The sequence below is a fragment of the Colossoma macropomum genome, unplaced genomic scaffold (assembly GCF_904425465.1).
Source record: "Colossoma macropomum unplaced genomic scaffold, Colossoma_macropomum, whole genome shotgun sequence".
In the NCBI taxonomy this organism is placed as follows: Eukaryota; Metazoa; Chordata; class Actinopteri; order Characiformes; family Serrasalmidae; genus Colossoma; species Colossoma macropomum.
Genome location: NW_023494786.1, coordinates 21,301,191 through 21,317,309, shown reverse-complemented (window position 1 = coordinate 21,317,309; position 16,119 = coordinate 21,301,191). Strand labels below are relative to the sequence as shown.

The 16,119-nt window shown below is 40.3% G+C and overlaps 1 protein-coding gene across 4 annotated transcripts in view; it reads right to left on the bottom strand.

Annotated features, from left to right (window-relative positions):
- Nucleotides 1-1,526: 1,526 nt before the first annotated feature.
- Nucleotides 1,527-16,119, bottom strand: part of arhgap35a (Rho GTPase activating protein 35a) — an 80,728-nt gene continuing 66,135 nt past the window's right edge. For all 4 annotated transcript variants that reach the window (XM_036563705.1, XM_036563697.1, XM_036563713.1 and 1 more), the window contains 4 exons: nucleotides 13,187-13,264; nucleotides 6,810-6,941; nucleotides 3,364-3,469; nucleotides 1,527-1,973 (listed from right to left, as the gene is read on the bottom strand). In XM_036563705.1, the coding sequence (XP_036419598.1) occupies nucleotides 1,547-1,973; nucleotides 3,364-3,469; nucleotides 6,810-6,941; nucleotides 13,187-13,264 (743 nt within the window). In that variant the 3' untranslated portion in view covers nucleotides 1,527-1,546. The remainder of the gene's footprint in view (nucleotides 1,974-3,363; nucleotides 3,470-6,809; nucleotides 6,942-13,186; nucleotides 13,265-16,119) is intronic.

Here is a 16,119-nt window from a genome sequence, read left to right as displayed (position 1 = left end):
ATAACAGCGATGAAATACCTCCAAACATTCCATCAAGCCATCTTCAAAGCTGCCAAAATCTCAGTGATATTTCACAAGTATAAAGTGTACATTCAGCATTCAGGCAGACCCACATATGAACGCAAGACGCACCCACCCACACATACGTTAAGGTTCCAATTCACTACAGACTTCACACCAGAAGGTAATTTAGTATATTATCTCTTTTCTAAAGAGGAACCTTGCTGAGATCTATCATTAAGTGAAGCACAACCGAACCTTGACCAATACGTACACTAAAACAGCAGAGCTTTTAATACTCCGCAGGAGCACATTCACTGGTCCGACCTGTGCCAGTAATCCCTGCTCACTCCCCACAGGACAGGAAGCACTCAAACCTGGCCATGGAGCTATGTGGAGCTGTGAGGGTGGAGACTTCACCATAAAGAAAGAAACAAAATGGTTCCCATGTTTACTGACACTTAATCCATTGGGGAGGAAAAAAAAGAAGAGGGAAGAGGAGAAAAGGTTGGAAGAAAAGGAAAGGAGGGTCAATTAAGACATTCTCTTTTCCTCCAGAGAAAAAGGAAAAAGTCTACCGTGGTCTGGAGACTCTGGCTCATTACAAGGGCAAGGAGAGACAAGCAGAGACGTCCAGAAGACTTCAAATCCCAGAATGCTGTGCCAAAAAAAAAAAAAGAGAGAGTACCAAAGTTTACTGTATGTTCCACTCCCAACGAAACCAGATCTAGTCTGTCAGGTTTGTCAAGGGCTGTTTTTTGTGTTCTTCTTTAAATGGTCGCTGTGAGTCAAACAGCACGAGGGAGGAATAGGAATGTGGCTGAGAGAGGCGCCGTATCGAGAGCTAGAACTTCTAGTCCTTTTTTATCTTTACAAAAAAAGTGATAATAGTGGTTGAAAGCTACAAAACAAAGAATCTTGAGAATGCTAAGGATGGCTTCTTGCCACACTTAACCTCATTCCTATTGGTAGTGACAGGGTAAGGGTAACGCAGAGGAGTCAATGGACTGTGGGGTGAGTTTAGTTCAGTTTTCTGTCTTTAAGTCCATAAGCCCCACCTCTACAAGCCACTTTTCTCCTCGGTTACCTCTCAGGTAAAGTCAGGCTCCAAGGGCTACAGCCAATAAACCCCACTGACCCTGCATTGTCTCAATAAAGATGCATGTGTGTGTATGTGTATGTGCAGGGGAGAATATGTGAACATCTTTTTATTCTAATGCAAAAGAGCAGAGAATAGATGAGTGCAGTGATCTATAAAGGAGAGAGATGAAGTGTAGCTGGAGTGGCTCACAGCTGAAGTGGCTTGACCTTCTTCGCTCTTTCTAATGCTCTCACTCTCCCCTCTCTCCATTCTCTTTCGCCTGTAGCCACTACAAATCAGGCACATTTCCTCAATCTCATTCTTTTTTATTTTCTCTCAAATCCCCCCCGAAAAAACCCAATCTCTATCCATTCAGGTAATCTCTCTTGACTCTACTTCCACAACTCAATCTCGATTTCCAAGCTTCTCTTTCTTTTTCTTTTCCTCTACCTCTCTCTCTCTGGTTCACAGCGTGTGTTGTTCCGTAGGCGTGTGGTGCGGATGCAGAGGTGGAAGCAAACTCTGGATGGGTGACTGTGGGGTAGGGGGTGGAGAATGGGGTGGGGACTGCTGCACCGGGCTGAAGGGCGAGGCCACTGGCTGGGCCGGAGCATAGCAGGAGGTGTAAGCAGAGCTGCTTATGGAGGAAGCGGAGCTCAAGGTGGCGGTGGGTGATCCCGGCAGGCCAGACAGGCCACTGGGCGTATCGGCCAGCGGCTGATTGTAGAAGAAGAAAGCACACTGGTGGATGAAGGTCTCTATGATTGTCTGGTAGGTGCGCGTGGCTGTCAGAGCGTCCATTGTGGTGAAGTCGGGCCGCATCAGTGTGGGCCAGAAGCAGATGGACAGATTATCGCTCGTCATCAGGTTCACACGACTGTTTTGGCTCACCCTGAGAAAGACAGAATGGGATAGACACAGCCAGATCATGAACAATCACACGATAAATAGCCAGATTCATTAACACACACACACACTGCTGTTCAAAAGTTTGTTGCTTTGTCATATAAATTTTGTTATTTTATATCCAATAGTAACTCATGCAACATAGATTTAAATATTGCAAATCAGACACCAAAAGGCTTTAGATGTGCAACAATATGTGTCTCATTATCCGTGTTTTCTTTTAATCTGTAGTCCTGGGCTGCCCAATCCTGGTGCTGAAGATCTACCAGATACACACCTGGCTCTAATGTTCAGACGCTTCTGAAGGCCTTCAATACCTGGAGTTAGATTAGAATTGGAGCTAAACTCTGCAGGGTTGTAGATCTCCAGGACCAGGATTAGGCACTGTTTAGTCCATGTCATATATCAGTCCTGATATGTTGTCTGGCTTTAGAACACTCTAGAGCAGCACAAGGCAACACTTTTGTTTTTTTCAGGACTGTGGAATTACTTGAATTAAATGGAAATTTTTGCATTGCTAATCATGAACATTAACTTAACTGACTGATGTGCCATTTTCACTTATTTATTTTTTTAAATTGTTTTGACTTTTAAAAGCCTTCTGTGGATAGGTGTTGTAAATTAGTGTTTCGCTATAAACACTAAACACAGTGCACCTGGTGCTTAAGCATAATTGTTATAATAAATGATGCCGTTCCAATACTACTGTTGAGGCCATGTCAAATGAATAAACTATTTAAAGTTGTTAAAAATTTTAAAATTAAAAAGGCACATAGCTTAGACTATTAACAGCATGTAGGCTAACTTAACACAGTAAGCTTTATCCATTTTTATGAGAAGCATTTTATAGACTGTAAAAGTGCAAAAGAAAGTTAGCTTAGTAAGTTATCAAGCTTCTGACCAGACACACAAGCATGTTCATTTTCCCAACTTTAAGAAAGCTTCCTTTGTGGCATTATTACACTACTTGCTGTCCTTAATTAGATAACTGCTATGTATGTTTGTTTATTCATTTATTTTTTCCTTGCTGTCCTGCCACTCTCATGATATTACTGTCAATTGGTGGCTAGATGTCATATTGCACACAATCTCATAAGCCTATTAAGTTATATCTAATCAGAAATCATTTCTGAAATTCTGAAATTTCTGAAAAAAATAACTGTGATTAGCTTGACTTTGACCAGTCATGTCCAGCAGAGCAATATGTATAGTGAGTGCCTTGGTGTGACAGAGAGTGACTGAGAGAGTAAGCGCGTTGGGGTTGTGTTTGCTGTTTATCAGGTGGGTGTATGAGGTGGGCTGTTGTTTTGAATGCATGTCTATGCGTGTGTGTTTGTGCTCTTGCAGCTTAAGTGCAGTGAAGGCACAGCTCTCACTTGTTCAGGTGGCTGATGACGTATTTGAAGACGTCGTAGTTTTCTCGGGGGAACCTGCGCAGCACGTCCTTCATTGTGTGGAGACGCTGCTCTCGATCATTGATCTCTGCAGAAGACACAGGACAGAGTTAGACACACACACACACAGTGATGCACCAACAGACACACACGTCCAGCCAGAGACATTCAGATAGAGAGACGCACACTCAGAGACACGTCCAAACGCAGACACACAGAAGGGCACAGCATGACGCATAATGACAAGAGCAACAGAAGAGGTGAGGAGAGAGAGGAGAGCAGGCAGACAGAAGCAGACAAACAGAAAACAGCATGAGACACAAGATCTTGGAGTTTGTGAATGTTTACTTTAACCCTTTAAGCAGGGCTCTTCAAGTCTGGTCAAGGAGGACCAGCAGTTTGGTCACTTCGCTGCTCAAACACAATATTAAACCATGAAATTAACACATGATTTGAATCAGGTGTGTTTGAGCAGGAAGTCACCAAACTGTGCTGGACAATGGTGTGGTGACCATGGTGGACCCCCTTGCCAGGCTGGTCCATCTGCCAGAGACATGGATCTATTGGAAGAAATGTTGTTGGATGAAGTGTTGTTACCAACACTGTACCCAAAAGTATGTGGACACCTCTCCTTATTATTGAGTTCAGGTGTTTCAGACACACCCACTGCTAGCAGGTGTGTAAAATTAAGCACATAGCCATGCAATCTCCACAGACAAAGAAAGGCAGTAGAATGGGTCATACCAAACAGCTCAGTGACTTTAAATGTATGCTTGTAACTTTGTAGCAACAGTTTGGGGAAGAGCCTTCACTGTTTCCATAACTGTGCACCTGTGCACAAATAAGGTCTATAAAGATATGGTTTGAGTTTGGTGTAGAGGAATGCTAGTGACCTGCACAGAAGCCTGACCTCAACCTCATTAAACACTTTCAGGATGGTATATCAATTGCAAGCCAGGCCTTCTCATCCAAAAATCAGTGCCTAATCTCACAAATGCTTTTTTGACTGAATGGACACAAATTGCCAAATACACATTCCAAAAATCTTGTGGAAAGCCTTTCCAGAAGAGGGGAGGCTGCTGCAGCTGCAAATGCGGTTCAACTCTGTATTCATGACAATGGTTGTGGAATGTGATGTCCAACAAGCTCAAATAGGTGTGACAGTCAAGATATCCACATACTTTTGGCCATATAATGTACATGAATGTCATAGACTGAAAAACATTTATAAGCATTGCTTCATTAAGTGCTTTTTTGCTCACCACGTGCTGCTAAGTATAAAATAATGTGAAATGCTATGAAGTTCACATTATTGGCTATCAAATGTTAGCTACTTGGGGGGGACTATTTAGGCAAAGCAAAGTTCAGGTGTGTTTATTCAAATGTATTTTTACAGCATGCTAGCTTATTGACTTAGCTGATTCCTATAGGACAGGAAGTAAAGGAAACTATGTTCTGCTGGGTTCACAGTGCATCTTGTGTTTTCCTGATGGGTTAATATCACAATGTAAAGGATCCTAATGGTTTACAGCTGAGCTGTGACTGATTCCAGATGCATTTGATGGGTTTTCTGATGGGATCTAATGGTGGTCTAATGAAGACTAGCTGTCTCCAATGTTAACCATTAAGTCAATTACCATTAGTGATTAAAACCATGAGGTTTTATTGGTTCTAATGGTGTTTGCTTCATCAGGGTGAAATGCAGAAAAGCGTATCGTAATTTATCACAATGACATTTCGTCATATTGACCACCCGCACTGTGACTCAACTGTATTTGGATCATGTGTTAAAGGAATTTATTGAGGAGGTCATTTAGGAGTTTTACGTGCAGAGCCAATACACATCCAAATCAAAGATCAAGACTACATTTTCAGCTGCAGCAGTGAAAAGAGGTGGATCCTTCTAGAACTTATAGCACAACACTTCCTGTCAGAGTCATCAGGGGAGATTGAGGGATGTTTGCTGGATGAGGCAAGGGCAAAACAGTACGTACACACACACAGAAACACACACACTTACAGAGACGCATACATACACACACACACGTCCCCTGGGTGCTGCAGGAACGATGGCCGCAGTGAGTCAGAACGGCTTACATCAGCCCTCTAACACAGCGAGCCCTCTATCAGGACACGTGACCACTATGGCAGATGTGTTCCTCCAGAGTCTCACTCGCACACACTGATGTCAGCATCTTACACACATAGACGTGCGCACACGCGCACACACACACACTGATGTCAGCATTCCAGCACAGCTCACACTCTGTCACACACCCACTAGTGCACAATTCAATGTAGTAACATACACAAAAATACCCTCTAAAGTGAGACCATGCTGTGATTTCATCTCCAAAGACACTAACAGCCTAGAATCAATCGAAATCAGATCAAAATAGATGCTCTTGCTGTAACTTCTGCTGCATCGAAAACGAAGCCAATTCATCTCAGTTCATCTTAATATGTCAGACACCCAATTTTTTTGAAGTCCCACGGATAACAAATCCATTAGCCATGGCCAAAGAATATTGAATAAATGCCAGCGCAATGCAGGTGCTTTGGAGATCTGCACTGATAACAGCAGAAACAGCGCAGGAGCTGTTGCCATGACGTCCAGTGACAGACGGGCCAGGCTGGAGCTCCACCCACCACCTGCAGGGAGTGACTCTGCAGTCAGGTGATCGTCCGTCTGTCCATTCCCCTCTGCCATCCATCCGGCTTGGCCTTTTTTTTTATTATTCCCATCTCAAACACATCATTTTTGTTATTGCAGTATTTGCAGAGCCACATTTCAGTCATTTTATGCAAGATTTTCTTCCTTAAGAGTGCTCTATGTTTGACAAGCACATATTTCTCAGTACTAAATTTGAAACACTGCCATAATAACAGTGTAAGAAAGCTGAACACTTGCATTTATTATGTCAGATCCATTGGCTCATATTGTGTTAGCATATATTTGCACATTTCTACCAATCTAGGAGCATTCCAAGTCAAAATTTAAGTGCTGTCACACTGGTTGGACTCCGCATTCAATCTTCCACTTGGCAGACACACTTGCATTCGGTGCGCTAAAGTGTTTCTCCAAAGAACTGGAGCACCTAAAAGGGTTTTCAGTAGTATGCCGAATCACACTCCTGAGTAGCAGACTAACTACAGGCATAAGCTGCAGTTTCACTCTCATTGTTGGCGCATCCTCAGCTTGGATGGATGCCCAGAGCCAAACACGCAGCATTTCACGCTGCGTGAATATAGAGCGGGCGCTTTGTGAGTGGAGGCAACTGCAGATATTCTTCTCCAGCTGAAGCCTTTTCCATTCATATTTCATATACAGCATTTTCAGTGAGGTAATATAGAGCACTTTTACCCAATAAAGTTTTGAATTTGCAAAAAAAGTTTCTCATCAGCTTGTTCTGAAAACAGTCACTTACTGAAGGCTTCCACCAGCTCCACCTGCATGTTGTACGGCACCAGGGGTTCAGGCAACTCGGAAAAGAAACTCTTCATGGCTCCTGCTACCGTGTTCACAGACATGTCCTTTTCCACCAGGTCCAGGCTGGGATCTAACAGAAAGAAATAAAGACATGAATATTGTTAAAAAGTGTTCAAAAGTCTGGAATCCCTGTTTGCAGTAAAATAAAACCAATTTTGTTGCAGGTACATGTTTAAAAGGATTCTGTTGAAATGCTACAACTCTACAACTTTAGTTTTCAACTAATTTGACGGAAGCTGAAAAAAATATTAGACCAGAATGATGAACAGACCTGTAGATGATTCTGTAACGACTGAGAAGCCTGTATAACAGTAAGAATGAAATAATAATAAAACGAACATCCAGAGAATGCCTTTCATTTGAAAAGTAGTGATTAAATCCTGTGGTAATGACTGAAAACAGATGATTCAATTAATCATTAATACCTTGTTGCTGCTCTGAATAAATTTGAAACATTAAATAAAACATCAAGTACTTTCTGGTGCCAAGCTTACTGTATTCCAATCAACGTGGTTATACATCATTAAAACAGTGTAACAGCAGCTTTTCATGGAAAGTAAAGACAAACTTTTGAGGCAAAACGCAGTCACTTAAATCTTAAAAAGCGTTTCTTCAAGAGTTCTTTAGTAAAGGCACTGACACCTCAATGGTCCATGTGAATGGTTAAATCGTCCTTTACATGGTTTAACAGTCCTTCTCCAATAAAAAAGAAACTGCTGCATGTGGTTCTTTATACAGTTAGTTCCAACGACAAAATCTGATTGGTTAAGAAGTGCTCTACCACAGTGTTCTATCACAAATGATGACACGTTTTCCCCTCAATGACTGCATCATTCTGTTGAGCATCGATTGCTAAGTGTCTACTTGTTTAATGCTGCAACTAACCACAACTAAATTTCTATTTTAGCACACACAAATACAGAAACAGACACTTTAATAAGACCCTGACCGAATATATGCTCAGATTCTAAAGAAGAGTGTGACAGCAGGCCTACATTGAATTCCAAGCCTGTCATTACCTCTAAGCAAGCTTTGTAGTCTGCAGCTAAAACTAAAGAACAACTAAAACTGGAATTAACAGAAACAAGTAGAAGACAATTCAGCAATCAAGAAGAGTTCTAAAATAGCTGGGCTGAACCTGATAGTATGACAGTTTTAGGCAAAAGGCTACTACATATATGACGGAAGAACTGAAAATTTTAAAGCAGATACAATGTTAAGGGATTTTTTTGCTCTTCTTTTTTATTTTGTAGAACTGTTGCATAAAACCCTGAGGTCATGTATTACTCATGATAATCCATTCCCTTGTGTTCTGTTGCTTAATTAAAGAACATTTTGAAGTGGTTCTGCTATTACCAAAAGTAATAGACCTTTCACTAAGCATGTACATTAGGGTTGCACAATATATCGCTTGTTTACCGTTAATTCCAGAGTTAAAACGCTGCCTGCTAAAGACTACAAAATACAAATAACCCTCTAACAATTCAAATCTGTTTATTGCATGCTGTGAACATCCTGACCAAATCACAAATATTCTCTGCAAATGTAAAAGAAAAAATAAATGGAAATTATTTTGTTCAAAATAATGTAGGCCCGTCTTTAACTGCATGACATCAAGGCTTAATAATTGTATTTTAATATACTTCAAGGCAGATCACGATGGAAATATTTAGCAACAGAATCGCAATGTGATATTTTGTATGTATTGCGCAGCTCAGATCTACGTGAAAGTCAGCCTTCAAATTTTAGAACCTACCCACTGGCTGACAAACCATTACTGCACACTTTCTGCGTCAAACCTGTCCGATACAATGTCGTATTGAGCTGCTGTCTCTGTGCATCATTAATTCACCCTCAAATCCAGTGAAATATGTGCTTAATTGGAGCACTTGCGCACCGAGTGAGGTGAGTGTGCCTTGTATGAGACACGGGAGAGACAGGGGGAGAAAGGTTATGGGGGGCCGGAAACAAACTAAAGCGAGCTGATTAAAACTATAAAGCAAGTGTAATCACAGGGTCTGCCTGTTCTGCAAGAACACACTTTAAACCCTGCAGACGAGAGAGAGAGGAGATGGGATGAGGGTGCCTGCTGCAGAGGGAAAAAGCTGAACTTAATTAAAAAGCTCTCTTCTGATTAGGCTTTTTTGCGTCTTTCAGAGAGAATGAGAGAGGTGGTAAGACAGGGACAGAGGCAGAAGAGAGCAGACAGGTGATCAAAAGCACTGGCTGGGTGGAGGAGGCTTAAGATATATTTGTTTTTATGACAATGTTTCAACGCTCCTAGGTCTGACACTGTAAACACGCCACAAAAAGTCTACTGATTTTTTGTTTAGTTCATTCGCACTGAAAGAAAATTGGAAAATTCTGAAAAAAAAAAATCTGTTGAAAGCACAAAACTCTTCAGCTAATATTTATAAGGACACTGCTAGTCTGCTGGACATTTCTGTCAGTAGCTGTATGTTTTTAATGTGCTGTGAGCTACTGATATTGCTTTTAAATGTGTTCTAATATAAAAATGAATAGGAAAATGAATGACTAGTATAATCAGCAGTATAATGAGTGGCATAGTTGTGAACTTTGGCCTTGTGCCTATGGCTGAAGCACACCAGTGCCAATATCTCACGTACGATACTCCTTCTCGTATATTACTGCATTAATAATAAAGAAAAACAGCAGCAACAGCACTGAAAATGTTTCTCAACTTTGTCTATTTGATGGAACAGATATGCTTTATCTTAATTAATGTTTCAGTTTACACCAGCTGCACTAGACAGTGGTGAACACTGGTTGAGCAGTCCAATGATGCGTTTGTGGCATTTTGCAAAGATGCCACAGAGCTTTATGTGACACTGAGGAAATGTGTGCTAGCCCTCACCTTCCTTGGTAGAACTGTGATGTAGGGTAAGATCTAGCTAGTGGGTGGGACTTGGCCATGACTAAATTGGGCTTTTTTATAATAAAAAAAAAATAATAATAAAACCTTTACTATGTTGTAAAAGTGTTTGAAAATGAGAAAAGCTGCTGCATGTTTATAAGTTCAGACCACAGGTTTATTCATCTACTGATCACTTGTTTCACACAGTAAAAATATTCTGCATTTACTTCAGTTTAGTAATTAGGCAAAAATTTCTATTGCAGGATTATTAAGATTACTGACGGTTTTGGTACATATCTCAGTATAGTATATTATTTTTTATTTTTTCAAATAAAATCATTTTGGATGCTTACATAACTGTTTTTTTATACATTACAACATTAACAATGGCATATTATTCTGGATGTCCCTTCACTTTTAATAAGAACCATCTTTAACAACTGAAGTAAATCTAAAATATTTTTATTGGGCGAAATGGTAAAAACAGAAATTAACAATACAGAAGCAGGTGTCAATATTGCTTTCTAACCCTAATTAGAAAAGGGAGCACATATGTAAAGCCCACTGTGGTGCTGAATGCAGTTTTACATCTGAAAGTCAAAAGTTAAATATGGTTCTTATAACTAATAATATAATACTAAATACTAATTATATATAATAAATGAACTACATATGTAAGGGTAGAACTTTGCACATATCAGGACTGTGTTAAACAAGGTCAGTACTAGTATTGCTCAGATATTGGTGCATCCCTAATGGACCCATGGTCTCATATGTTTCACTTCCGATATGTCAGCGTGATGCTGATGTGTCATATCTGGTGTGAATGCAGAGCAAGGGTTAAAAGTCCAACTGACCCCTAGTTAAGTAATAGATCTGTGTGTCCAGCATATTTAGTTCTGGCAGTGAATAAACTTTTCCATATAAACATCTGCCATACATGACAGCACAGCATGAGTTCAGAGCAGGTTACATGGCCGGCACTGACTGTGGATCAGTGTGTTCATGGTTGAGTGGTCTGCACGGACAGAGGGGCTGCTGTTCAGTGGTCACCTGTGCAGCGGTTTCGGCAGTAATTGTATTGATAATTGTATTTCCACCAGGCCGTGCGAGGGTTTGATCGATCGGACACCAGCCTTCACCTCCTATTAGCTTATGCCGGACCGGACCGGACCCTGACAGAACCTAGAAGAGCAGCAGAGCGTGTGTGTGCACGCGCTTCATTACCTAAACCAATCCACAGGTAATTAACTGACCTCCTCTTTCTCTCTCTAAAGCGTACAGACGAGTGGATGCTGACAATGAGCCAATGCACACAGCGAGCGTGTATACTGATGCAAGGGCAGAATCAACCCGATACAAACAAACAAGCATGCCCACACTTTACACTGCGTTCACAAACACGCTCACTAGTGCATATGATGCGTATGATCCTAACATAAATAGTCTGTAGCCAGAATCAATGGCTGTGGATTACTTCAGGTTAATTAAGCAAATCAGCTGTGCAATGCTTTTATTGACAGAAACATGATTCGTCCATATTATAAAGTCAGTACTGAAAGAAAACAGCCCTGATGCAGGTATTTGTCAGCAGTTTTGTCAACCTAACCTTTTAGGCCATATTCTACATTTTTCATGTGATCTTTAAAAGGGACATCTTTTATATTTTTCTTATGTATTTATTTTTTCCCCTGATGTCCACTTGTAACATTTGTGTGGTTTTATACACAAAAATAGCCATAAATCCCTGTTAAATGAAGAGGTGGTTGTTGTTCCTTTGCCTTCAGCCCCACCTTTGAAACAAAAGACTACTCTATGGTACATTTGCTTCCTGACTACCAGGAAAAGCACATTGTTTAATCTTCTGCTTCTATAATTGTGCTACTAGCTCTATGCAGTAACGACACTCTTTATTACTTTAATTTAAATGGGTGGCTACACTGCTGAAGGCTGAACAGAATGTCCTATGTAAATTTGTTTGTTGTACATTATAATGAATTCAAAATAGGGCTGTTTCTGCAGATTTGTTTTTATATATGGACTGTATGGACTGGGAAGTGAATGCTGAAAAATTGAACAATGTTTTAGAGTTTCCACTAGTACATTCTGTTGCCAGTCACAGTGCCTGGGAATGATTCAGTTTGCCAGAGAAACGTGTAAAATTCTGGTCATGGTTGCTGGTTGGTTTGCATTTTAGTTTGTGTAAGAAAACTGCATCATCACAGGCTAGTCCAAACTTTACTTTTTGCATGTTCAACAACCAAAAAAAAACAAACAATAAAAAAAAAAAACACTAACAAAAAATAGTTTTCTATCAAATATATTGTTGGCATACAGTTGGTAATTACATTTTATTTTCATAACCTCTGCGAATTGAAGTTGGTAGCTTGAGATTTAAGTATAAATCTAAAAAGATTTAAGTTTATAAATCTCACATTTCTGTTTTATCAGAACTGATAAAGTTCAAAAGTTCTTTGTATAACAGCAGCAGACCAGCAGGACAGATAGGGATGTGCAGTCTGACTAATTTTGATATTTGAGAGAAAAAAGTACTTCAGCCAAAACAAAAGTATGGCCAGAGGCTCACTCTTTTAGGTGATAGCTGTGGTGTTATGAGGCTTAAAACAATAAAAAAAGTTTCATTATTTCAAAAAAAGCAGAGGAATCAGTAGTTCATTTGTGAGCTAAAACTAAACCTAACTGCTATTTCACCGGAGGCTGATAAGGACTTGTCATTTTTAACAAGATATTTTCTCCTCAGTGGAGGACGTGTCAGAAGATATTTTCACTGTATCTGGACCGAACTGACATCAGCACTACATCTGCCTTCTCAGTCACATACTTAATGCATCCATGTCAACACGCTCACGTTCAGGCACTCGTGTCCAAGTGGCACAGCTTAAAATACACATTCTACAGTCTTGTTGAAACAAAAAAGTGTGTTCAAGTGTTCAATTATATTTTAAACCCTTCAAATCTCAGGCTTATTACATACTATGACTTATTATTCAGGAATTACATGGACAACAATGCAAACCGTTCGAGTTACATATAGGTTATAGAAACGTGCTACTCGAGTCAACTACTCAAGTACTCGAGTCAACTACTAAGGGGAACATGTTGCCACAGTATTTTATTGACTTTCAATTTGATATGGATTTTCGGGTGATTTTAACTGTGCAGCCTTGCAGACCCTTTGAACAGTCATATATTAACATTAAGCAGCTAATGGAAACTCTGAAAAGAAAACCATTATTTCAAAAAGTTATTCAGCTTTCCACAATACAGGCCCTTTAAGGAAATGACAAATAATAAAAATCAAATGAGAGTATCTGTATGTGTGTACAGCCATTATAGGCTGTCAAGAATACATTCATTCTGGGAGTTTATCATCACCAGTGGGTGAAATTGTATGTATTTGTAATGGTGGAATGCCTCACCTTGATCAAACTGCCGCTGCATGCTCTCCATCTCAGCCTTATTTCCACTCACTCTGTAGATCCCCTCTGTGCTCAGACCTGACAAGAAACAAAAGAGAAAGAGAGAGATGACATTAAGTGTGGAGTCTAAACTTTTCATTTGATGCACTCCCGGCTTCTGATAAGCTCTGGAGATGTAGACCGGAAAGCGCCACTCCACTCAGCTAATCTCAAAGGCCTGCTGTGGTTAGCTCACAGTCATTGCGAAACCATGTAAAAACCACCAGCGACACTCAGACATGGAGTCATTTTGTTTGTCCTCCTGGACATCCAGAGTCATGCTGCAGTAGGAGAGATCGCTTGTGGAGAATGCCAGAGAGAGACAGACACCATGAAACAAACTCAAATAAAAAGCAGCTTTGCTGGCAGAGGCAGAGGCAGACTGCATCGATTTGCCACCTACTACTAATAATTATCCACAAAAGCTTTTCTACGGAGCCTCAGGGTGGGGAGTGCATGCATAAAAGAAAGATGCGACAAGGGGTCTTTGCCAGAGCTGCCTGTTTCATGAAAAAAGGCTAAAGGAGGACAACATCAGAGAAGCAGACAGGGTGAGAGGTAGACAGCCGCTGTCCGAAAGCAAGAGAAAAAGTACAGAGAATGAGTCACTGCTGCAGAATGATCTTCAACAGGGTGATCAAATCCTGACATTAAGATCTGTCATTGCGTTCAGGTGAACTGATTGCTGGTCTGGATGCCACTACAGCTTGCCAACATGTCTGTCCTGGTACAGAGGTCAATACATCAAAAAGGAACATGACATTATTGATTACATTAGTGATTAACTAATCTACTTATCCACATATAATTGTAATGAGTAAAGACAATATATATCAGTCATAACACTGTGACGTACTTCCGAGTGAAACATGGTATCAGTGAGTGTCTTTAAACTACATGATCATTCCGCACAATGATAGGTGAAGGTAAGTGGGAGGTCAGGTGGTGCATGGTGACGTAAACAAAACTCAGAAGAGTTTCTAAAGGCAGAAAGTGGTCATTACATTTTGATGGAAAATTACAGGAAAACAACAAAATGGTACAGTATGATGAATCGTGCTTAATATGACCAGTAACATGAAATAACAATGTACAAAATGTCAGTTTGTGGTTTCAGGTTGACCTTGATGGTGTAATCAGTGGACATAACAAAAAAGCATGTATAGCCCTTCAAATAAAAATACTGTCCTGGAAAAATATAAATTAATAAGCCTTTAAAAAAAAACACATGAATATAAATAGCCTCTGTTTTCTACTGTAAAGCAAACCAGTAGTGGAAATTAAGGCATCACCATCAGCAAATTGCACACTAATCATTTCCGGTTCATGAAGAAAGTCAATTTTAACCATTTTCTCAAGGAACTGTGATCACTATATAACAAATTCACAGTTCATTATCTATTCCTAAACAAACATTACCTCCACTGACTTCTGACAAGAACAAGACCAGACTCATGCATGTGTCATGTAGAACCAACAGCTGAGCCATCAATTGTTTTAATTTTAAGACCAGCCAAAACAAACAAAGAAAAGAACATCAAACTGGAGGCAGCATGACTAAAAACCAGTTGGCGGCCCAAACAGCCACCCTACAACAACAAGCCACAGCAGGAACCTATCACAAGAGGTGCATTAGAAGTCTGTGGCAATGGTCTGGGCCAATTCCTCAATAACTTTCAGGATGTAAATAAGAGAAACAAGGAAGAGAGGAGAAAATAAACAGGCAGAACAACAGAACTTCTTGGCTGAGTGACAGAAAAATTAATTCTGAACTTCATTCACACTTTGCTAGTGGAAAACTCTCTTCTGCACCCAACCAGGACAGAATACAGTCTCGCACAACTTTACAAACAGGCTGGAGAGAGAGAGAAAGAATGACAAAAAGAAGGAAACAAGGAAAAAAGAAAAAAGGAGAAAGAAGAAAGAGAAAAAAGGAAAGAAAAAAGCAAGAGAGAAAGAGACAAAGAAAGGGAGAGAGAAAGAAAAAGAACACAGAAGTGATGGAGAAAAAGAAGCATATTTGGACACAAATGTGTGGTTTGAAGGTTGTAGATGCCTATGACTCTGGGAAGGGGTTTGAGAAGTGTTGCTAAAACATTAGAAATCAATCCTTCCACTGTTCGAAGGATCATCTACAAGAAGAGGAGGTTTAAAACCACTGCAAACATGTCCATACCCAAGAGCAGACTAAGTTGCTAAAAGAAGTCTTTAAGAACCCTAAACTTTCATCACAGGATCTGCAGGTAGCTCCTGCCACTGCTGATGTAAAGGTGCATGCAAGAGACTGCACAAACTTGACCTAAATGGGAGGTGCTGCAGGAGGAAGAATTTGCTTTCTAAAAAGAACATCAGGGCAAGATTTAAGACTTAAGGGCTAGGACTTCTGGAAGAATGTGCTATGGACAGGTGAGTCAAGTACCAGAAGTCATGTTTGGTGAAAACCAAAGACAGCATTTGATCAGAAGAACCTCATATTAACTGTAAAGCACAGTGGTGGACATTACAGTTTAGGGCTGCTTTGCTGCCTCAGGGCCTGGACAACTTATAATCATAGAACTGTCTGTGAATCCTCTTTCTTGACAGAAAGTGCTTGAGGAGAATGTGATGCCATCTGTAAAAAAAAAAGGTGAAGCTGAAGAAGTTGACCTTTTATGAGAATAATGACCCCAAACATAGAAGTAAATCTACCAAGGAACGGTTCAAAAGAAAGGAACTACGGTTTGTGGAATTGCTTAGTCAGATCCCACATCTGAATCCCACTGAAATGCCTAGAGGGGCGATTACAATTGGATTGTACATGCAAGAAACCTCTAAAACATTGTACAGCTGAAATTCCACATGAAAGAGTGAGGAGAAAAATCTCTCAGTAGATGCCAGAAACTGGCAGAAAGTTA